Source organism: Amblyomma mixtum, chromosome 10 (assembly GCF_055824585.1).
Source record: "Amblyomma mixtum isolate Tamu chromosome 10, ASM5582458v1, whole genome shotgun sequence".
NCBI classification, from domain to species: domain Eukaryota; kingdom Metazoa; phylum Arthropoda; class Arachnida; order Ixodida; family Ixodidae; genus Amblyomma; species Amblyomma mixtum.
In genome coordinates this window covers 179,236,410-179,261,628 of record NC_143021.1, presented here as the reverse complement: position 1 = coordinate 179,261,628, position 25,219 = coordinate 179,236,410, and the positions used below count along the sequence as shown (strand labels likewise).

The following is a 25,219-nucleotide window of genomic DNA, read 5'->3' as shown; positions in this document are numbered from 1 at the left end:
CGTAACTTTACATTCTGCATATTCATCACAGTGTAGCGTTAACTGATTACCCACTTTTAACTGTTGCCGTCAAGCTTGATAAGCATTAGGCGCTGTCCAAATGGAAGGCGACAGCTATGTCAACTTGCCTGGAGTGTAACGCACGGTATTCTAGTAGCATACACAAAAAATATATCAATTAATTTGCACACAATTTGGCTGTCATCTTCACAGGCTCTCACTGCCAAAGGCGAGCACCTTTGGCAGTGTGAGCATGTCTGGGAAGTCGCAAGTTCGCGCTCAAAGTAGTAAGGCAACAAGTTGGGCTAGCTGACAAATGCTGATGACTGAACAAACCTTGCTGCACAATCTAAAAACCTAACGGTAGAGCACCGTGATAACAAATTTCGTTTTTTTTTTTTTTTGTAGCTCGATCTGCGCTGTCAAAACAACCGGGGCTGCTCGGAAGTAAGACTAGTTATCAGGAAATAAAAGACGCAGTATCCGTCTCACATATCTCGGTGGGCACCTGAACCGCGCCGTAAGGAAAGGCAGGAAGGTGGGAGTGAAAGAAGACAGACAGAAAGAGGTGAGGTAGCGGAGGGCCCCGGAATAATTTCGATAACCTGGGGATCTCGTGCAGTGACGTCGCACAGCACACGGGCGCCCTTTTGCACTTCGCTTACATCGAAACGCGGTCGCCGCTGCCGGGTTCGAGCCCGGGAACTCAGGCTCAGCAGCCGAGCGCACTAAGCCACTGCGGCGGTTGTGTCCGAAAACGTACTATATATAGCCTCGTTAAGCGGACCAGCGTATTTTTATTTCTTGATTTAATCATATCCCAAAAAAGTAGTGTAACATTTATTTATTTATTTTTATTTATACCGTGCTGCAGTCATTGAAGACCAAGCAGGAGGGCAATACAGGTCATAAGTAAACGCAATTCAGCGCCACCATTAGCAAGCAATCACAAAAAGCATCACAAGCAATCGCAAAAAAGCAACACAAGCAATCATAAGCAATCAAAGGGTATAAAACGCGCTGCATGCAGTGCAAACACAGAAAAAGAAGGAAGAAGAAATGAATCAGCAAAAGCGAAGAGTAACGTCAACCCAGAGCTTTTCGTACACGTTCTTCGAAAACTTTTACATCATGCGCGGAAAAAACTTCTATTGGGAGTGCATTCCATTGGGAGACAGTGCGTGGAAAAAATGAGTTCTTAAACCTGTTACTAGTACGCGCAAAGATTGGTTCCAGGTTAGTGCCGAGTTTGACGACCCTCACGTGGATGAATGAACAATTGCGCGTTGATACCAAGTTGGTGATTGCAGAGCCGATACAGAAACCGCAGCCTGGAAATCTTTCTTCTGCTTTCTAAGGTCAAAATGTTGTCAGCACTGATTAGAGACGATGGTGAATCTAATCTGCGGTATGAAATGAATATGAAACGAACTGCCTTTCTCTGTACCATTTCTACTTTATTTACGTCTTTTTTCAAGCGAGGGTCCCTACTGTACAGCCATATTCCAGCTGAGGTCTGATAAGGGTATCGTATGCAAGCAGCTTAACATTGGAAGGGGCCGACCTTAATTTGAAACAAATTAATTTGAAACATTTCTACATTTCGTTCACAAAAACATTCGATATTTCTTAGTTAATGGGGGTTTTTAACGTCCCAAAGCGACTCAGGCTATGAGGGACGCCGTAGTGGAGGGCTCCGGAAATTTCGACCACCTGGGGTTCTTCAACGTGCACTGACATCGCACCGTACACGGGCCTCTAGAATTTCGCCCCAATCGGAATTCGACCGCTGCGGCCGGGATCGAACCCGCGTCTTTCGGGTCAGCAGCCGAGCGCCATAACCACTGAGCCACCGCGGCGGACATTCATTATTTCTATAAGGAAGACAGACGCCATCGAAAATGTGACGTTTTGGGCGCGGACACTTAAAACGGCGGAAACCAGTCCTTCTCGGCATAGACGTCACGAGTTTCAATCGAGCGGCGGGAAATTTTTTTTTTAATTCAATTTTCTGCGCTATAAATTAGCCCCTTGTAGCCGGACAAACGTCAACATCGCCAGAAGAGAAATAGAAAAAAAATCTACTGAGAACAACGATCGCATGGACCTGTCCACATAATCCCTTAATCGCTTAAGACAGCCGCCGCGGTGGCTCAGTGGTTACGGTGCTCGGCTGCTGACCCGAAAGACGCGGGTTCGATCCCGGCCGCGGTGGTTGAATTTCTTTGCAGGAGAAATTCCAGAGGCCCGCGTACTGTGCGATGTCAGTGCACGTTAAAGAACCCCAGGCGGTCGAAATTTCCGGAGCCCTCCACTACGGCGTCTCTCATAGCCTTAGTTGCTTTGGGACGTTAAACCCCCATAAACCAAACCTTAATCGCTTAATAGCATATGGCACCCGGCATCACCAACGCAAAGGCCAACGAACCGCGCTGCCTGTGGAAGGACCACAAAGGTGAGGGGCAGCGTAGCTGCGTCAAGCCTTGTCCTCAGGACGGACAAGAATCGCTGCTAACGAAGGTGCTCCGCAAATATATCGACCTCGGTGTGTTGCGAGAACCGCTTCGTTCATTTTCGAAGATCGCCTTACCTCAACCGAGTGGCACCTGCGAGTCCGCTACTTCGCACTAAAGACTGAGGATGAGGAGGCGCGCGTCGCGTTTCGAGCTTGCGTTTTCACACGTTCGTCACAGCGGCTATCAGCGGGCGCTCTGCCGTTGGTTCCAGAACGTGGGAGCGAAGCATTTCTGCCTCCGTACACACAGCAGCCGCGCAGTGCGCTGCTTTGGGAACCGATGCCGGAGGCTGCCAGAGAGCGATAGAGATACCGGAAAGACCCGCGCACTTTGGTCACAAACAATCTCTCCCTTAGACGCTGCTGTTTGCTTGGCCGAACTACTACTGGCAAGGGAGGCAGTGCATGCAACCGAGCACTCGAAGTGAGGGGATTGCGACCCGAAATCGAAACCAGCTATAGAGCATATGTGAAGCACGTCGTCTCGAGTGCGAAAACTAACAGGCCAAGACGACTCCGGACGGGCGAACGCCACGAGTGCTGAAACAGAAAAGGCGCCCAGACTTCCCGCCCTCATCTTTCCGGACGAAGTCACAAACTTCGAGTACTACGCGACCAGCGACGACATTTTCATTAACTAGCCGGTGACCACCACACACCCCGTCCCCATTGGTCAGAAGTCAATCACGTGATCCGGGTGCGGTGACGACACCGAGTTCTACTACCGCGGGCATCGCGCGCGCACGCACGCACACACAAAGCAATTCATTCACCCTCCCTCTGCGAAGACTTGACTGTGACAGCTGTCTGCAGCCATTTCCACGTTCAAGAGCAACACCTCTGTTTCACATGGACCAAGCCTATGCACTACGTGGAGAACATAACCACAGGACTTTCTCGCCTGACATTCTCGCTGGACAAGACCACTGAGCTGGTTACCAATAACTGCTCATGGGTAACATTATTAATTTTGCGGTGTCCACAGTTATTGTTGTAAATTATAAAAAAACTACCCTACAACCTTAACACATAAGGGTATGATTTGTATCAGTTTATCATTATCATCATCAGCCTGACTACACCCACTGCAGGGCAAAGGACATGTCTCTCCAACTAACCCTGTCCTTTGCCAGTTGCAGCCACCGTATCCCCGCAAACTTCCTAATCTTACCGGCCCGCCTAACTTTCTGCCACCCCCTGCTACGCTTTCCATCTCTTGGAATCCACACCGATACCCTCAAGGACCAGCAGTTATCCTGTCTTCGCATTACATGCCCTGCCCAAGACCATTTCTTCCTCTCGATTTCGACTAGTGACTAGCAGTGGCGAGATCGTGTTCCTGCCTGAGGAAGGGTGTCGGCTATCAGTATTAGCAGGCCTTTATCAGCGGAAATACTGCTCATCTTGCATGTGCCAATCTCATTTCATCAGCTATCAACAGTACAGTGAAGCACTTCAGTAGTCTTAAAAACTGCTACAGAAGCAAGATGCCCAAAGTATATGGAACTTGTACAGTCAGGCTAGAATCAAAATAAGAGCATATATGACATCAGTCTGTTAGCTGCATTAAGTTTTAAATAAGATATATCTTGAACCTTTCATGCCTGAACAGCTCTAGGCACATGAAAAATAACTAAAAGGAATGATCAGAAAAGCAGCTATGCTTATGTCATTTTGCTTTAAGAGAAGCAGCTCACTCCTATGAACTAATGTTGAGCACAGGCCGCCTGTCAATGAATCCAGATATACAGTTAGTTAGTTAGTTAGTTATATGGGGTTTTATGGCGCATAAGCAACTATGGCTATCATGCGCCAAACACAAGATTAGATGATGTTATGTTAAGTGTATAGAGGTTACACTATAATAGGTTTAAAACATTGGCTTTCTTTAGAAACTTACAAACAAGTGAAAACTCGACAAGTGTTAGCTCGCCTAAAAGCAATGCGGGATGAAATGGAATGTGTTCATTGTAAAATACCGTAAAAATTTTTTTTCTAAGTTCTTTGAGATGTGAACAAGAAATTAAAATGTGATTTACCGTGAGCTCCTCACCACACATTTCACACACAGGTTTGGCTTTTTTTGTTAATAAGAAGCTATGTGCGATGTGTGTGTGACCTATGCGTAAACGACATAAAATTACTTCGATGAAACGCTCTTTATGGCGGCTTGATTTCCATTCCTTTAAAATGGGCTTTACAGTATGCAGCTTGTTGTTTCCTTCATTTTCCCAGGAAGCTTGCCATTTGGCTCTTAGTTTGCTACGTACTAACTTCATGTAATCCCTAGGATGCAAATTCACATGTTTCATTTCCATGGTTCTGGCTTGTGCAGCACACGTCGGCTCTCTCTATATCCCTAATGCCAACGTGACTGGGAACAAATCCAGATATACAAAAAGGCAATGAACTCTAGTTATGCGTCTAACCCGAAACATTGTGGTACATCAAAAATTTTTCTAGGTACAGAGATGGAAGTTAACATCTACCCAGACAAGCATCACAATGTGTGAAGCATGTCAGAAATTAAAGTACCGCATTAACGAGCATGCCGACAGAGCCGCTCATCCAACTAACTCTGCCTAACAAACCACAATAGGTACGGCAGCTGTTTTGCCAGGCCACACTCCACCACACTCCACCACAAAAAAAAGCGCACTTTCCCATTAACTGATGCTGCTTTCCTTTCGCTAGCTTGTTTCAAATTTTATTTCAGGAATATTCAACTCGAGTTTCAAAAGCCAAAAGACTCCCTGGCCTGCTTAACTGACACAGCTTCCCGCATATAATGGGCCGTTCTGTTTGACGACATCACTGCCCAATGCCCTGTCTGGCCACCCCTTGGAAAGCTCAAAACCATAGATGTGCACTCACAGACAGTGGCCAACTGCCGACATCTGCACTCCTTGTCGTGCTGGCGGCAGCCGCAAGCTCCTGGGCCTTGGCACTGAACAGAACCGTGCGCACGCATCTCCCGACAATGACTGACTGCGTCCCCAGCTACTTTAGTAAACACGCCTCACAAAGGCCGCCTGTCACCGGCCACTAACAAGAACAATGGTGGCAGCGGAAGCACGCAGAATGTTGGCCTCTTTCTAGCCAGAGAAGAAAAGGCGTGCGTCACACCGCGCGCCACAACCCCAAAAGAAAACAGGGCTGAAGCTACAGCCTCGTACCCTTGACATTCCGGCTGTCGGTCAGCCAGCCCATGGAAGCCGGTTTCAATGAACTAACGTCACTGGCCCCTGAACAAACGCAAACGAGTGTGCCGATATTGCGGTATGCATTCCAGCGACAGGGGGAGCCACAGACTTTGCTGAAATATCTTTGCAAAGAGTTACTCAACACTGAAGATCCAGAAGAAGAAAGGCCTGCTGCTCAGTGGAGCACTAAGAGCCCGAAAAATTCACTTTAGATGACATCATCACAAAAAATACTCCTGGAACCAGAACCGTGGCAAGAGACATTTCCGGTGGCCTCAACAAGAAAGTGGGGCATGTGTAAGCAAACACCCTGCAGTGATAGCTAAAAAATTTTAAAAATTTTTCGATAATGAGCCTAGTCAGCCGTAGCATGCACCTCAAAGTGAATGAAATGAGAGTTAAAGGGTTTACCGTAAACCAGTGATGAGATCTAACAAGCTCACAGAAACATGAACACAATGTCAAGCCCTGCCTGGCCTCCTCTGAAGCACATCGCAGCAAGATCACATGCATGCAGCGATGCGAGAACACAAATTTGCGTTACAAGTTGAACAACTTCCCTTTGCTTTTCAGTCAAGGCATAATTAGTACAACAAAACATGCTCTTGGCCTTTTCCTCCTAAAGATAACTTGCAAGGTGACAGCCATCACGACTAAGAAGAGCAGAAATAAACTGTAGCCAAATGGCAAATTTGTACCCCTGCCACACGGCAAATTTAATGTCATTCTCATCGAATGACATTTGTTCGACTTAATGTCATTTTTTTCTGCGCGCTGCTACACGGCAAAAACTAATGTCATTTGCAAGTGATGGCGATTGTGATGGAAAGAGAGTACAGCATGCAAAAATTTCGATGTATGCTTCAATATGTTGCAGAAATTATTGCTTTGCTAATGGAAACCGATTTTTAAAATCTTCATCCTCATTTCAATAGCGTGTTGATCACTGCTATCCACCACGAAACCAAGCCAAGCCAAACCTCAGCCAGCGGCGGCAGGCGGACGTCATTTTGTAAAATGCTCTCTATGGTGAAATTAGACAGTATTAGCTGCGCGTCCACAAAAGCTTTGCGCATGCTATGGGCGCACCTTGCGCGCACTGCCCCCCGTCCTCACAACAGTTTTAGCAGAGTCCCTCAGTTTTAGTTGGGAGCACGGTGGTTGGGAGTGACTAGCGTAGCGCGCGAGAAGCGTAACATACTGTGGCGCCATCTAGAGGACAGCAAGTCAAACCTCCTGAACTGAGTGCCGAAGAAACGTTTTTCTCTTTTATTAACGACAGTAATGAATGCATTCGAAGGCTTTGCTTTTTTTAAATGTAAATCAATTGGATGAAATGAAAATGTAGATTCTAATGCAAAGTTGGAGAAATACTTCGCTCGGGGTCGTTGCTATGAAAACAGTGTACGCCGTACATAGTTAAGCCTAGCATCAAGAAATTCTGAAATTTATCTCGAAAGCGACTAATATTTCAAATCTATATTATTACGGAGGGATGAGAATGCACAAAATAAAAGCGAATACAACCATTCAGAGCAAGCTATCGCGTCGAAAAATGCAGCGGCGACGCAGTATTCGGTCCGAAGCGGGCGAGCTGGGCGTCGCCATGTTGTGAATGTTAACCACGCAAGGCTGGTAGCGAGAGTGAGTTTTATTTTTTACAATTCTATTTGGCATTTGTATATAGATAAATGAACGACCGCACAATCATACGGACGCGAAAATATTGCAGTGCTTGTGACGTTTTTGTAATCGTGTTTTTCGGTGCATATTCTCACCAAGTCTCTGGTGTCGAGGGAACACATTAGCTCGGAGATCGCTGGCTAATGAGTTCTGTAAACTCATTCGGTACCTAATGTCGTTTTCATCGAATGACATTATATTTTCTCGTGTGGCAGCAAACTAATGTCATTTTGAACGAACGTCATTCGATGGGAATGACATTTAAATTTGCCGTGTGGCAGGGGTATAAAGAGCAAAGACGGACGAAAGGAAAGGTATTCCATCAGAATGAACCAAACTGCCAACCTGCATGAGCTGCGTGCACTGCTCTGCCAGCTGAGTTCGGAAGTGCCTGCCTTTCCTTGCACCAGCTGCACGTTTGAGGGTGTAGCAATAATCTGAGAGTATCGGAGAAAACAAATCCAGGCAATGAACATGTATTTACTGCATGTAAAGCAGGCTGAATCTTTAGCTGGCGTGCGTGATGGCTGCTTTCTCTGCGCTCTTGCGCTTTGTGACGAAGCAAACTTGCGGAAAGTTCAATATAAAGCACCTTAGTGAGCCTGTGCTTAGAGTTGATATTTTGGCAAGTTTCCTCAAGGAAAACGTGGCCGTCACGCACGCCAGCCAAAGATTTGGCCGGCTGTACTCCATACAGCACCAGACTTCAGCGCTGCCTGCGGAAACAAGAGGACCACATGCAAACATGCATTTCATAGTGAAGCAGTACCTTGCTTCCACCTGTTCCACTTAGTGGCATAGCGCCGGGACCCCTATTTTTCAGTCTGTTTTCTTGTTAGTCCCACCATAGTATTAGTGCTTTGCTTCCAACCAAGCCAGTGCTAAGTCAGTTTGTCAATTTCTTTTGCTTTATGAGTGACCACACAAACATTCTTTGGGTTCTTACTTTTTTCTCCCTTAATGATGTTAACGGCAATAGCTACGGCAATTTCATTTTTGTCCCAAACTAATGGTTGGATTGCCATAAACTGCTGCGACTTCGGCTTGGGCAGGGCATGTAATGCGAAGGCAAGATAACCGCTGGTCCTTAAGGGTAACGGAGTGAATTCCAAGAGAAGGCAAGCATAGCAGAGGGCGGCAGAAAGTTAGGTAGGCGGATGAGATTAAGAAGTTTGCGGGGATACGGTGGCTGCAAGTGGCAAAGGACATGGTTAATTGGAGAGACATGGGAGAGGCCTTTGCCCTGCAGTGGGTGTAGTCAGGCTGACGATGATGATGACGATGATGCTGAGACTATGCCAAGTGTGGTCATGCGGTTAGGTGAACACTGCAGTGTGCAATTAATGGGGTTCGGGGAATTAGGTGCAGGTTTTGCAGTCAAGCGTGGGCACCGCCAAAACCTACCTACACCTACTAAGTAACTTTCAGCGAAGAGGGTATTGATTCCTTGAGCCAGCTAGAGTAACCGTACATGTATGTCCTCAACGAGATACAAAGGTTCATATTCTTTTCCATATGCTGCTCATGCCACTACCATCATCATCATCATCAGCCTGACTACACCCACTGCAGGGCAAAGGCCTCTCCCATGTCTCTCCAATTAACCCTGTCCTTTGCTAGTTGCCGCCACTGTATCCCCGCAAACTTCTTAATCTCATCCACCCACCTAACCTTCTGCCGTCCCCTGCTACGTTTGCTCTCTCTTGGAATCCACTCCGTTACCCTTAAGGACCAGCAGTCATCTTGTCTTCGCATTACATGCCCTGCCCAAGCCCACTTCCTCTTGATTTCAACTAGGATGTCATTAACCCGCGTTTGTTCCCTCACCCACTCCGCCCTCTTCCGATCTCTTAACGTTACACCTATCATTTTCCTTTCCATAGCTCGCTGCGTTGTTCTTAACTTAAGCAGAACCCTCTTTGTTAGCCTCCACATTTCTGCCCCATAGGTGAGTACCGGTAGGATACAGCTGTTATATACTTTTCTCTTCATGGATATTGGTAAGCTACCATTCATGACCTGAGAGAACCTGCCATACGCGCTCCACCCCATTCTTATTCTTCTAGTTATTTCCCTCTCATGATCCGGATCTGCGGTCACTACCTGCCTTAAGTAGACATATTCTCTTACTACTTCTAGCACCTCGCTACCAATTGCGAACTGCTGTTCCCTTGCAAGGCTATTGAAAATTACTTTGGTTTTCTGCATGTTAATTCTTAGCCCCACTGTTCTACTCTGCCTGTCTAGCTGATTGATCATGCTTTGCAGTTCTTGTCCTGAGTGGCTTAGCAAGGCAATGTCATCAGCGAATCGCAAATTACTCAGGTATTCTTCATTAACTCTTATCCCCAATTGTTCCCATTCCAGTCCCCGGAATACCTCCAGTAAGCAGGCAGTGAAGAGCATTGGCGAGATCGTGTCTCCCTGCCTGACACCTTTCCGTATTGGAATTTTATTGCTGACTTTATGGAGAAATATAGTAGCTGTGCAATCGTTATAAATCACCGACAATCGTTATAAATACCAGCAATATGCAATCACATGGATCTAAAGTGTCTCTACACAATACAGAAGATGACACCTCGACAACACTTTGCACTCAATTGCTGCCGTAAGCCTCATGCGGTCTTGGGTTCTTTCTGCCACAACACCACGGTCTAGTGAAGACTTCCAGCAAGTGATTGCATCTCCAATACAGCTCAGCCCACTTATAACGGCCGCAGTTATAACGAACACTCGCTTGTTACGAATAAGGGAGGAGCTACCGTTGAAAAACGTTTTAAGGCTATGGGACTGCATCTCATATAGAACTAACTGTCGTAGCCACACCATTCGGTTATAATGAACGAAGAGGTGCCCTATACTCTCCCTCGCAGTTGAAACACGCATGCTTACCCCCAGCAAATGTCCCCTAGCTCTCGTGATCCCTTTCAAAGAAAGTGTAGACCTCCAGAAAAGCAATAAGAAAGGCAGCAATGAAATTGCAGTCAACCACTGGCCCACAACACCCCAATCTACAAGGTCAATCAATGCCTGCGTGTCTGCAGGCTGCGTAAAGTGTTTAAAGTGGGAGCAGTAGGGTGGTAAGGTCGATACAAGGGCAGTGTTGAAAGAGAAACTACTGCACATGGCCACTGATCAACCGATAAGAGCGATATGAGAAGTTTGAATACTAGTCACAAGGTATGCTTTGCTGGCCTAAATGGTCACATGGCGTGCATCACTAGCCCCATCGGATCTCCAACCTCCTCCACTCCTGTTACATGCAACCAGCGAGCAGGCAGTAGAGTCTGCGTCACTTTTGTGCAGAGCGGTTGTGCAGTGCGCACCGATCAATGAAAACCGAGATCAGACAGCAACCAATGCTTTTCGAATGAAGTGCAAGTTAACATGTCGTTTGTAGGTCTACGCGTCTTTACTTCAACGCAAAGGTTGCTTCAAGAGCCTAGTAGCTACGGTGAGGTGCCCTTATTTGGAGCCCAATTCGCTGCTCAAGCGCATTACACAAGGTTTGGTTTGGTTTGGTTTATTGGGGCTTAACGTCCCGAAGCAACTCAGGCTATGAGGGACGCCGTAGTGAAGGTCTACGGAAATTTCGACCACCTGGGGTTCTTTAACGTGCACTGACATCGCACAGCACACGGGCCTCTGGAATTTCGCCTTCATCGAAATTCAGCCGCCGCAGCCGACACAAGGGTGATACATACTGCAAGTTCTACATGCATATGCGCTGCATTAGCTTCGCAGCTGTATCCGTAAACTTTGTCGAGGACTGAAGGCAAGGATGCCTAAATATCATGATTTACCGTGAGCGCCGCAATCGCTGTTGGTATTATCAAGGGTCTCGGCCCGGAGCACATGACTTCACTGGAGAGCTTAGAAAGCGGCTTGATAATGTCTGTTTTGAAGAAACGGACGTGAACAATGCACTTTTTAATGAAATGAACGGCAGTTTTGTCTGACTATTTTTTGGCTGCAATAGGGCAAGCCCATTTATTGCTAACTTCAGATACAACAAACGCAATCCGCGTCACTCTCAGGTTTGTTATAAGTGGGCTCGACTGTAGATTCCTACACCGCGGGTCACATGGCAAGCATTCCAAGCCATGGCAAGGGATTGGCCATACTGCAAATGCAACTTACATGGAAGAGATGCTCATTACATCAGTGTAATAGTGTTGTTTGCCAAACCGTTGAAAAAACCCCTGCCACTAAAAATGCTGCGCCAAGCAATAGCAGCTTTCCCTCCCAATTTGGATGCTTTGAGGAGCAAGATGGTGAACCTTTGTAGAACTATTCGGCCGTTTCAGCCATGTGCAGCAATGTGGTCTCTTTCTGAAGCAAGGAGCCTGTGATAACTCTTCGCAGTGCAGGTGACTGCAATGGTTTGGAGCACAAAAGTATGACCCGAAAACGAGAATATTTTAGGATTCCATGATGTGCGAGTCAATGAACATCTGAAAAAGCCAGCATGTTGTTCTTGCCACCAAGTAAAAAAGTGGTTTGTTGACTTGACGCCGCAAGGCTGCGTCGTCAATGCATTCCTGTTTAGAGTTTTGTTTATACGACAATTGTTGAAAACTGCAGCAGCATGAAAGCAGTACAGTGCTTCAAAACTAAGCTGATGTGAAGTATATTAGCGACATCTTTTGGTGGACATTCACAGAGAATGAAGATTTTTCTTCATTTGTACATACATTTCTCTATGCTGCAGCGGTTCGTTACTGCTGTTATCCAGCTTCAGTCGACTCAGCTTGAAATTAAACACAGCTTTCCAGCAACAGCGCGATTGTGAAATGGCGATATGAATGACAAGAATTACACACAGTTGTATCTTAGTTTCTCGGATGTAAGGCTCAAGGCGGCTGAATAACTGCAAACATGCCTTGACAAATGCCGTCTGCTCAATTGATCACGGCACTTTTACTCTGCTAATCGAAAACACATTTCGAGCACTAATTTCGGCTGTTCCATTAAGCTTGAATGATCCTCTGGCTGCCGCTTCAAACAACAGTATAGCATAGGCTGCCTCCTCTATTACCGCATATGCGACCAATGTACAATGCTACCAAAGTTGTAGGGATACTTAGTATAAGATGAGCACGCAATAAATAAAAAACTGCGAGGACACTTTGCCAACTGAAGTGTTGAGAGGCGAAAGCTGAGGACACTATGCCGTGACGACTACCGGTGGATGTGACGCCACACAATTTCCGTGGCTATATCAATACCCAAATTATACACCTTTCGGGAACCTCAAGAATTAATTACACTTAATTACACATTTTCCCATCTAATTTGACACAAATCCGACGTTTTTCCGACCATTCTGTGACAATTTTCACTGTGCCATGATGGACATCACACCGTTCCCATGGCTATATCGACGTCCACGTTATTTCAACACAATTTTGACATTTCTGCCTAGAATTAATTAACTAATTAGTTTGGTTTGTTGGGGTTTTAACGTCCCAAAGTAACTCAAGCTATGAGACACGCCGTAGTGAAGGGCTCCGGAAATTTCGACCACCTGGGGTTCTTTAACGTGCACTGACATCGCATAGTACACGGGCCTCTAGAATTTCGCCTTCATCGAAATTCAGCCGCCGCGGCCGGGATCGAACCCGCGTCTTTCTGGTCAGCAGCAGAGCGCCGTAACCACTCAGCCACCACGGCGGGGCTAATTAACTAATTCATTTACAGTCATTGAACTTGGCTTCCAGGTACATTTTTTCCTCCTCTATCTAAAGCAACCATTGGTTTTCTTCTATCTTTTTTAGTTCGCGAGTTCAACGCGTGTGATACGCTTTGCTAATGGACGACAGGATGAGCCAGGATGAGCCATTAACTTTTTCACTATCACGCCACAGGCCATTGTTCACATATGAACGATTCAAATCGCCCGCGGAAAAAAATCTCATTTCGGAGCGTCGTGGACGTGCTCCACCATCTAATTTGCGAGCTCAACAACTGCTCTTTCAATTGCAGCCTTGGTTTCAGTGTTTTGACATGAGGGGGCGCCGTGAAAAAAAACTTTGAACGGCCGCAGCAGCGTCAGCCGGAGAAAATGGCGTCCACATCACTGCACGCTCCCCGAAAGCGAAAGCTGACACCGAGCAGCCGGCTTCGGTTTCGTTTTTTGCGACGAAAGCATCGGTTATTAGTCGGGCAACGATAAACAAACGTCGGATTTTGGTTTCGAGAGCGAGACTTCGCCTCAGGCACCTGGAACGTCAGCGTGTACTTACATGTAAGTTTTGTTTTCGTTCGCTGTGTGTTTTCTGCAGTGCATGCAGTTTGCAATCGATGACAGTGGTTTATTTTTGTGCTTCAGGGTCTTCACAACGTATGGCGAAGACAGTTTGCCAAATTCTCAAGGTCGCGTCGCGTTTTTCAACCAAGACGAGAGCCAGGTGTCGATAACCGCGCATCACTGCGGAGCGGCGCTCGGAGATTCGCTCTACCTCTAGACTTTTTTAAGCATGAAATGCTTTTAGCTCCCATTGTCGGCAGTGGGGTGATGTCACGCCGAGACCGAGAGCCAACATCCAGGCACTGAATTCCACTCATCCGGGCACTGAATTCCACTCATCCGGGCACTGAAACGAGAACATCCGGGCACCGTACGAGATTTAACGAGACACTCTATGCCCTCCTACAGGACCGGCATACAAGCGCCGGTAACTTTGCGCCGAACGGGTGGTGGCGTTCTGATGTTCCTCCCTTCCTGTACAGTGCAGTTCGGGTGTCCACCGAGATGATAGAGAATTACTGTGCCATTTCCTTTCCTCAAAAAGCATTGGGTTCCTGCTTAACAGGTGGTGGAATGCGGTTCGGGTGTCCACCGAGATGACAGAGAATTACTGTGCCATTTCCTTTCCTCAAAAAGCGTCCTTCCATGGGCATCGCACCGAACGGGTGGTGGCGTTTGGTGGTTCCATGGGCTGCCTGGCAGCGCTATAACACGCTGTCGCGTTCCACTCCTAAAGGCGAAGCTTAAGCGTCATTAATTAGCAGTTAATTAGTATTTTGTCATTAATCAGAAATTAGTCACCAATTAGTTACTTGTCATTACTTCGTCATCAATTATGTGTGAGGTCATCCAGTGGTGACGTCACCAGTGTCACATAGGCAAAGTGGTGTGGAAAACGCTTTCGCCTCTACGCACTTTAGACAGTTTCGAACACGCTGCATATACATTCTTGTCAGGCCTGCGTCTCGTCATGTCTGCGTACGCTTCTGCATCGTTCTGCATTTCATGCTTACCCTACTCTCGGTTACGGGGGAGGCACAGATTTTTTTGATGCTCTTCACGGCAGAAGTGATCAAGACCGTCTGCGAAAACACTAATAAGTATGCATGAATGAAGATTTTGGACAAGCAAACATACGATCGGCATGACGGCTCATGCGAAGACGTGAATTCGTTGGACATGCTGAAGTTCATCGGAATCACCATATACTTTGGAATTGTTGACCTGCCGCGACTAAACCTCTACTGAAATACCAAAATAATCTATTCTGGTCTTCTGCCATCAAAAATCATTTCCCAAAGTTGGTTTTTCACTTTTTTGTTTGTTTTGCACGTAACGGACCTGGGTGATTCAGTGGCGGCAGCATCTATTTGCAAGACTTGGAAAGTGTCCTGGCTTTTGAACCACATCGATAAACCTTACTTCATCCATCCTGATGTTTTAGAGCTCGCCTAAAATGCCAAATTTTATCAGCTGGCTTTCAGGGAGCAGCTCGTCCAAGAAATCTTCAGGTATGATGAGGTAAAAGAAGTCCACGCCCCCAATCCTCCCTAGAATCCATTCATCATCAACCGAAAAAATTGGAAAAAAGAAGAAATTGCAAGCTCGGCTATCAGAGAAAAAGAGAGGAACAAAGATAAAACATTATGTGAAGCACCTGTCAGTCTACCTCTGCTTCACATCTTCACGCCTGATTGCTTTTCACAGAGGCACCGCAGTCATGACCCCTGACTTGACCGGCCATGAAAAGTGCAATAATTTTTTCATAGCTGAAACTGGGAATAATGATAGCTACAAAAATGTGCAACAGTTTGTATGTTCCAGTTTTCCTCTAATCAAGTTCTGACTTAGTGCAGCCGGTAATCTTTGTTTTTGTTATATACTTTTTCGTGTTTTTGGCGAATTTCAAAAATAAATGTTCATATACTTTTGCACACACAACTCTGCTATTTATTTCATTCAGAAGTGTAACTAATAAGCTACAATTTCATGCATTGCAATATGTGCTGGGCGTGTTAGTTCTTGTGAAAAAATTTTTTCTTTCGGTGCACTCCAAATCGTCCATTTTTCCGTAATAGTGAAAGAGTTAAAGGCTTTCGCCTTAATATGCCATATATATGCGGGTAAGCGGTGCACGCATGTGGGAGCCAAATATGGCTTCAGACTGTATGGATCAATAAAGTAGTTTCTTCAGACTGTAGCTTGAAACCTGAACTGCAGAATTCCACTTTTGAGTAGGAGCCGAAAACAGTCAAAATTCCAAAAAAGTGCGGCCTAGCGCATATATACTGCAGAAACACGCCAAAAAAAAAAAAAAAAGTGAAAGTTCAGAAAAACTACAGCTTAAAGTGTTTGTCGCACTTTGCTGTGCGGAGTTTGGTGCATTTTTTTAATGCCATCTGTCACCAGCTAGTTAACCATGATGACCGCAATGACTTGCACGTTCATGCTAGCAGTAAAATAGTCGTGCACTGAACCCGCCCTTGCTCTCTTTTACTTGAGCTGTGCTTCCCACTCTTCATATTACTTTCCAAAGCAGCCTTTCCCGTGGCAAACAAGTCAAAAGATTTCCCGTACGTATGGTTTGCATCTCGCTCGGTGCGAATTTGTTGCATCCGGTGCCACCCAGTCCTTGTAATTGCTGTGGCTCAGCCAGGCGCTTTGAAATTTACTTTCCAGGCATTCTTTCACATGCAGATCTGAAAGCTTGTCAGTGCAAATTCTTCGCGTCTAGTCAAACGCCAACACACGTGGAACGCAAAACAAGCCGAACGATCGGTGATGGTGATGGCGATACAGCCGCACCTTTTTGAACGGGCAATTATACCACCTCAATGGGCCAGCCATAACACACATCCACCAAACTTGTGAAATTTCCAATTTTTTTTTAAAAACGTCTCAAGTAGAAATATACATGCTGAGAAAATAAAGAATTATCCATTTCGCATGAGTTTTGAGAGCTTTTTTTAGCTTAAATCGCGACTTCCATCTTTGGAACAAGCTTTTTCAAGGACTTTCAATGGTTAAAAAAAAAAATTCAAGTACTTTCAAGGGCCTTGAAAATCGGGTTTTCAAGGTCCAGTGTGCACCCTGGCACCGGCAAATTGCTCTGATTCAATCCACGCCTAAAAAAGTAGTTCACACGAAGTGAGAATTATAGATAGTTTTCACGTGACGTCACGACATCATCTTTGGGTACTGTGGCTAGCTTCCACAGTGTATGCGGGAACCAGATGGTAATGGGCGGGTTAACAAAACACCGAGGCTTTCGCTGCGCTTTTGGGACGTAGAGATGGCGGCCGCTATGGCGTTGGTGAAAACTATAGCCAGAGGGCCTGAACACTGAGTGTCTCACAGTTCCAATGGCGATTTTCAGTGACCGCATCTCGTTTTAAACCACTCTTAATTTTCATCCAAACACTCACCGAGACTTCGAGAAGTACAAGGTGGCACAGTAATATGGTTTCGCGGACACACTACTTCCACAGCTTCCACAGCGTTGCCTGCTATATATGAAACTGATGGTGTCTTCGACTGGTCGTTTGAGATTGCTCTAGAGTGCTCTGAGATGCAGCCGCACCATCGGCTGGTTGAAATGAAGCGCTCTGACTACACTCGGCTGGTTCTTTCAGAGCGCCCGCCTCCAGCTCAGAGCGCTCTGAGGCGCTCCGAGAAAAAAGTCGGAGCGGCCCCGAGATGTGCTCACGTGACAGAGCCACTTCCGCCGTTTCGCGGAGACGGATGCGAAGCCAAGGTAGCCAGGGCACACCACGACCGGTCTGGCGAGGCCTATCGCGTCGGTTCTTACGCATCCGTAGAAGCAAGTTTAGGCGCTTTAGGTATTAGACGCCGTTAAAACGTCCCTGCTGTGTGGCTCTGTGAGGCGAAATGTGTGATTGCTGTCGTTGACACCAGCGGCAACGGCGGCGCCACTGCGGGGTGGCGGTTCTGGAAGTTACGTCCTTTTCTGCTTCCTGCGCTTTCGCTCTGAAAACTTGCTGACCATTCGGCTTGACCGGTCTCGCTATGCACTCGGAGCTAGAGCGGCTCTCACTTTGCCAAATCCGAACCGGATCGTGCGAGCGACCAGTCAAAGACACCATGAGTATAATCTGTCGATACCCAACTTCATGAACCGGTTATGACGGCCAAAGACATCTCAATCAGGCTTGAGTGAAGGCTTCCGATTTGACAGCTGGATGCAGCACCACTAATCTTACGAGTGACCAAAAGGGAGCAGCACAATGCAGAAACAACTTATGCTTGTGCAGAGGTGTTGAGACAGCTGTCCCTCCCATAATATACTGCAACATTATACCGAAAACTGTGGTATTCAGGCTTTGAAGAGCGCGAAACTTGTCAAAACCCACTGAAGAATAAAAGATCCATATCGTCACATGACTGTCAAGCCAACAAGTGTACGCGTGGGCTGTGAAGTTCTAATATGGTGCGAGTTCAAAACAGAGCCGCCTCAATGAGGTAATGCACACAAATAGTGACAACTTGCTACATTTCAGTTGCTGAAGCCATCACAAGAGGAAATGGATTAAAAAGCTGCAGGTTTGGAATAAGTAATCTGTCAGCAGGCAATATCCGTGACGTTCTGGAGTTCCATATTGTATCTGCACAGTGAGTATGAAACCATGTGGCTGCTGAATTGGAAGAGTGATGAGTTGACACCTGATAGGAATGCCTACTAAAAAGGTCTCTCTTTCTCTCTTGAGAAAATAAATTGCTAGTTTTGGAGCAACACACAACCAGAATATGTCTACTTAGGGCAGGTAGTGACCGCAGATCTGGATCATGAGAGGGAAATAACTAGAAGAATAAGAATGGGGTGGAGCACATATGGCAGGTTCTCTCAGATCATGAATGGTAGCTTACCAATATCCCTGAAGAGAAAAGTATATAACAGCTGTACCCTACCGGTACTCACCTATGGGGCAGAAACATGGAGGCTAACAAAGAGGGTTCAGCTTAAGTTAAGAACAACGCAGGGAGCTATGGAAAGGAAAATGATAGGTGTAACGTTAAGAGATCGGAAGAGGGCGGAGTGGGTGAGGGAACAAACGCAGGTTAATGACATCCTAGTTGAAATCAAGAGGAAGAAGTGGGCTTGGGCAGGGCATGTAATGCGAAGGCAAGATAACCGCTGGTCCTTAAGGGTAACGGAGTGGATTCCAAGAGAAAGCAAACGTAGCAGGGGACGGCAGAAAGTTAGGTGGGCAGATGAGATTAAGAAGTTTGCGGGGATACAGTGGCGGCAACTGACAAAGGACAGGGTTAATTGGAGAGACATGGGAGAGGCCTTTGCCCTGCAGTGGGTGTAGTCAGGCTGATGATGATGATGATGACAACCAGGATGAACATAGTCATGACCGTAACACAAGCAGCAATCTCCAAAATCACCTGCCTCTAGAAGCAAGCTGCAACTATGCGGGCCCGGCTGGTACAAGGGTTCTTTTGCGATATGACATTGAATAGGTTGGGGCAACCGAAAAGGAAATAAAAATAACAGGCCCCTGCCTGCACCGTTTACACACAACAGGCTTAACCCAATTGGAAAATAAAAGAGGATGCCCGTAGGCAAGTTGTAATTTGACCACCCGTGGGTGGAAAAATAAAATATTAGGGATAATGCTACATTAGCGACCCACAGCCGAGAGAGCGGGCCCGGGGAGGCTCCCCTGACCTCCCCTGGGAAGTAGCGGAAAGGGAAATGGGACAGTGCGTCTTGTTACAATACACAGGTTGCACGTGACGCCACTTCCGCCCCCACCAAGCGCATGCGGCCATGCTGCCAAACCATTCAGCCGTCCCCACATGTCCGCCCTGCAATGCCTGGCCACTCCTCGGATGCTTTGGACTATTTTCTTATCTTTCGGGTGTGATGCCTACTTCACAGACGAATGAAACATTCAGTGCAGGCTACTGGTCTGAATTTATTCGATCGGCGCGCGTAGGCTACGCAGACAAAGTGTACTCTTTCCAGCTTGTGAAGTTGGAAGAAATGAAAGCCCTTAAATCAATGGAGGCACGCAATGATTTCTACAGCAGGTGGGTGAGAAGCCTGTCTGCGATGCGCAAGCAACGAGACGAAAAGCTCGGCCTCGGCACGCCGCTTTCTCTGCCGTCATTGCTCGCTGCGGTCGTGGCGATGCGAACCGGCTTGCCTAGTGCTGTAGCTAGGATGCAGAGACACGGGACCCAGTCTGGGTTTGTGTTGTCAGACAAATTGGATGGCGTCAATCAAAACAGCAACATTCAAGAGTGTAGCCATTGCTTCCCACGTTTTCGTAAACATTTAGTTGACGACACAAGCCTCTTACCTGTCACAAAGTGCACTCCGCACACAAGTAAATTTGGGTTGACGGGTTCCAAATCGTCGCGCTTAATGCGAGCCAGCCACAGCTCGCGCAGATTCGTACTGAGTCATGGAGCGCTCGCACTTGCATGCCTACGATTACCTTAAGAATGCAGATGAAGTTCGTGTTAAACGGCTTCTTCTTTCACCTGAAACTGTCACTATGGTTGTAGTAGCCAAGGGTGGCACACAAAACCATACTGAATCTACAGATGGACGAGAACCGACACGTCGCGAGCTAACGTAAGCAGCAGAAAACTAGAGGCGGTCTGGTGGTGGTTCGGCAGCATGGCCGACTAGCAATTGACGGCTACTGGATGTGACGTCGGTGCAAGATAGGTATTCACTTGTTGCTACGAGCTGGTACAAGGGTTCCTTTGCGATATGACAGTATGTTCCATTACAAGTCACTTGTTGCTACAATCCACTCTGTTTATCAAATGTCTTTCCCATTTGCCATTTTTGACAGCACCCTGATTGTCAAATATCTCGAAAACTTGAAGCAGTTCATTCTTTGACCTACATCGAGAATTGCAACAATCTGGACAAGATTTTTGTTAACCGGCACTGAGGATCTTTAGCGACAAATCTGTACGCAGGGGGCAGAGGCCTCGTCAGGTGTTCTTACAAAAGCATTTAGCCCCCCTCCCTGGATCTGCTCTAAAAAATAATGACACAAAACTGGCCTGAAATGGTAGGGTACAGCGTTCTGAACTCAAAGAGACCACCCTCACTGAAAACGGAGCTTCTAGCTAGAAAAGACCAAAAACGAAATACAGGAGTCGCTATCACCGGCCAATATCGCCAAGTGAAATGCATGCGTCGACACAGATTTCTAGGTGCAGACACCAGAGGCTATGCTACAGAGCCATTCACTTAAGAACGGTGGCAACCATCCTTTTTGATGAGGACATCACGAATTCAAATCGATTGGAAGGAAGAATTTGAAATCAGATTTTCTCGTCGATAAATGCATCTATTCCTGCCGGCCAAACGTCAACGCACCCAGAAAGAGTCAATCAATCAATCAATCGATCAACCAATCGATCCTCAGTGCCCCTTTAAATTCCGACGACCTCCAGGTAATGTCTTTCCACAACACTGGCATGGCAGGCGAAAAAAATTTAGGTCACTAGCTTGGATCTAATGTCACTTTTTGTTTCAGGGCCAATAAAATACTGTGGCCACTGGTGCTACGGTTAGCAGCAAGACTAGCAGTGTTATATGTGAAAAATTTCTTCAGGGCCACTAGGGCAACACACACCACACAGTGAGAGAGTTCTCTCTCTTCTGCTACGATTCCTTTCCAGATGTCACTGTCACGCGATTTAAGGTAACGTTTGCGCATGACTAAGGGAAAAAAAGTGTGATACAAGCAGCTATTTCTAGCAGTTACTTCATGAGATGAGCGAAGCATTCGCGTAAATTAACAGAACATTGCCAACCAAGCAACATACATGCATAAAAGTAAAACAAGGGCTCCAGGAATTGCAGGAATTCTGCACATGCACTTCAAAACGGTGTTTCAAGCATGCGAGCGACTCCTCCTTCACCACGACTTCGGTTTCGAGCAAGGACGACGGTTAGGGCGAGTGAAAAAAAAAAAAAAAAAGACGCGAGCGCCGTAGTACCGCTTCAGCGCAGCCGGCGGTGTGGCCCAAAACCGCAGTGACTCACTAGACGTCGGCGGCGCGACGTCCCCCCGACGATCGGCCATCGAGGCACGCAGGGACCATTTGACGGCGGCGTACGGCCGGCTCGCAGACGGCGATTCGAGGCCGCGCCGTCGGGCGCGCAGACGCGCGGAACGCGTCACGCCACGCGCCGTTCAAAAAAACAACACGCGCGCGCGAGCACCCAAATGCACGCACGCAGGAACACGCACACATACACAAGAGCGGGCCGTCTGCTGCTCTCCAGGGCGGCCACAACTAGCGGGCGGCGGCGAATCAGGTCATTGTCAAGAACGGTGCTCGGGCCAGTCTCCTCCCCGGGCCGGGAAAGCGTTTTTCACCGTCTAGACTGGACTTCCCGTTACTTTTGCTTATGGTGTTTGGGTCCCCTCACGGCGCTTATTACGCCGTCGCCGCTGCGGCACCCCCCCCCCCCCCCCCCCCCCCCCCCTCCCAAAACGGGTCAACAGACGGCGCGCATACCAACGCCTGCGTAGCAAACGTGACGCTGCCTTGCAGACGACGGGACTCGGGCTACTTCCAGGCTACATCCCGTCCCTTCCAGCCGCCTCATCACGATCAGGGCCCGCCGCTAACGGTTCTACAACGCGAGGCACCAAGCCTCGTATCGCCATGCATATGCTACATACATGGCTGAGGGCCACATAGCCGAGGGCCCCCATAGCTGAGGGCCTCTAACAGCAGGCCACACAGCGAATAAGCTGGTGCCTCAATTTGGTCTTTCATATCTAGGCCAAAAAAATAAAAACAATAAAGCGTCCCACGAATCTGGGCCTGAAAATGGTGCTCCGGCTGTTTACACGGTATGCTGCTATCGGTCAGTCGGATGTTTGCAGTTAATTAGCGCGCCGAAAAATAGCTAACGCGGTTTCGCCAGACGCCGCGACTACAACGGTGCCTGTCGGCGGCCCCAACAAGCTACGAGGTCTGAGCGCAAGACGCCAATGTGACGGGAGTAGTGATGAAAAGCAGCCATGGGAAAAAAGCTACTTTTTTTGTTGTTTGAGCGCATGCCTACACGCACAAAATCCGACAGGCGCAGCCGGCTCAGCAGCTTTTCGTTAGTTGTTTTTTTTTTCTCTCCCTCACCTGACAGCGCGCGTGCCAATACGCGTCGTTAAGTCAGCAGGTCAGACTGTTCGAAGATAACACCCACAGAAACGGTCAACCGGAAACTCGGATCCCGAAAAGCCGATTTCAAAAATTTGCACCCCCCCCCCCCCCCCTACCGATATTTTATCAAGCATAATACTTTCGAAATCTCAAGAACTTGGTCGACGTTAAAAGCCCTTTAGATGACGAAGTTTTAAAATAAATTCACCAGACTTAATTAATAACCCTGCAGAATGATAAGCATTTCAAACAATGCTCTCCAAATTGTAAGTGGCAGAATGGTTAACAAACACGCACGCTCGCCACACACATACAGAAATAAATGAAACTTTGACAAACAGCGGGCGCAGGCAAAAACTTGTTCGACGGTATATCCGCCGGTTCCCTGCGATTACCATGGCAAGATCCCATACAAACAAGGTTTTGAATATTTCAGTGCAATAAGGGCCTCAGAGTACCATACGGAACGCGATGAGCAGGGGCGCACGCCCTCTGAGACCAGACGCAAGTCTTACCAGCCAGCCTGACAGCTTGCAGCTATGCAGTAAGTACCCACGCAATGGAATCGTGTTTTGAAAGGCCTGCGTGTTTTTCTGTTCTCATCGCAAAATTTCTCGCGTGAAAACTCGCCGCGATCGCGCTGACGCCGCTTTCAGAGCGCGCGATAGGACATGTTACGCCGCCTGGAGGCGCCGATGAGTCACTCGCAAAATCGGGGTGAAAGGCCGACAAACTTCCGAACGAGCGCGACATCACTAATCATCCAGAGCCGAGAGAGGGTTGCCTTCCTCCGCGAATGGGGCGGGTTGCGGAATACCACTACGCACCTCCTCTCCCGTTCTGGAGAAATGAAAAACAAGAAAGAAAAAGGACTACGCGACGTTGCGGACAAGTCACGCGGTCGCCGCACGTACGCCAAGGAATTCTCGAAGTCTTCTTGTACAAGGCCGGGCGGTCTGTCGCGAACAGCGGCGGTTCGCAGGCGCAACGTCTTCTATGCTAATCTCCGCTCGCTAGTCGGGCGCGCAGCAGATACTGTTGTTGCCCTCCCTTCTGGGTAGTCGGGGCCGTGTTGTTTGTCCAGCTAGCCCCGGGAGGATTCGCCGGAACGACAGTCGCGCGGCGCCTCGGCCTGACGTGAACCACGTAAGCCGATCGGTCTGCCAGTCCCAACGCACAGACTCCGCGTCGGCGCAGCACGGAACGGCCCAACACCACGACCTACCACGGCACCATGAAACGAACAACAGAAGCGGGTGTTGCACTGCTCAGCGAAAGGGAAGGAGTCAAGCCTACACCCACACAGACACAGCCGAACTGTCCTTCCAGCAACGAGCGCCAGCGCAGAGGAGAGTGACAAGGGCGCGAAGATATGGATATTAGCAACGAGAGAATAAGGGCGAGCCGGAAAGACATCGCCGCTGTGACACCAACCGCCGCACTCGTTTCAAACTTTAAACAAGGGCTAACGGCATTGAGCCGTCGGAAAACTGCTTGCCTTTGGTGCTGCCGAAGGCAGAGTACAGCGTTGTCACTTCAACCGACCGACAACAGAACAGAAAGAGTGGACTTGAATGCGCGGATTTGAAGGGGAGTGAAAGGGTGGGGGCAGTGTCTGGAAACGTCAGGACTGTTGTCACGCGAGTGATGCCCGTCCCAGACAAGGTTGAATACCCCGTTCACTGGCTAAGCTTAGAAAACGTCTGACACGGGTCTGACTACTAGGTGCAGATGTGAGCGAACAACCCGATACCCGCCCCACCGTCGCCAGCGCAGTCACAGTTGGTCTCGCGCTCACAAAACGCGTGCGCTTGTTACTCCGCCAATGCTTACCTGGATGTCTCAAGGAATCCATCATGTTTCGGCCTGAGGAGCCTGGACTCCTGATTGCGCGACAGCCGAGCAACGTGCACGGCCGGAGCCGAAACCACAGGCACACTTTTTTTCTCTCTTTTAGGCTTAGGCACGCGTCTGTGACGCTGCCGTGGTACGTTCACCGATGCGAGTCCCAATCGCCACAGGGAGCAGCGGACAGCGCTGAGCGTGCAGCCATCCTGCGCTGCTGTTCAGGCGACAGCGCCTAGGCGCCGCAGGCACTTCGACGGCGCACCACCACACCAACCACAGACACACACACACACACACGCACCGCGGCAGACTTTTTTCTCTTCTCCTCTCCGAGGGTGCACTGCTGCTGCTCTTGGGTCCGCGCTGAACTCTGAAGGGTTCGTCCCACGCCGCTCGGACGGTCACGGTGGGGATGGCGTCTCCGGACGAAGACGTCGGCGCCGACGTCGCGTAGATCGGCACCGCCAATGGCCGCCGACGCTTCCCGGAGCCTCAGAGCGCCCCGAAACGGTTGCGTAGTTTACGGACTACTTTCTGCCACGGACG

The 25,219-nt window shown here is 48.1% G+C and overlaps 1 protein-coding gene across 15 annotated transcripts in view; it reads right to left on the bottom strand.

Moving 5' to 3' along the window:
* Positions 1-25,219, bottom strand: part of LOC149327872 (uncharacterized) — a 141,168-nt gene extending 115,949 nt beyond the window's left edge. For 3 of the 15 annotated variants that reach the window (XM_089563553.1, XM_089563555.1, XM_089563561.1), the window contains exon 1: positions 5,390-5,497. In XM_089563553.1, coding sequence (XP_089419679.1) covers positions 5,390-5,412 — 23 coding nt within the window. In that variant the 5' untranslated portion in view covers positions 5,413-5,497. Of the gene's footprint in view, positions 1-5,389; positions 5,500-24,658 lie in introns of those variants that run through there. The other 12 variants (XM_089563563.1, XM_089563559.1, XM_089563566.1 and 9 more) reach the window with 7 other exon arrangements.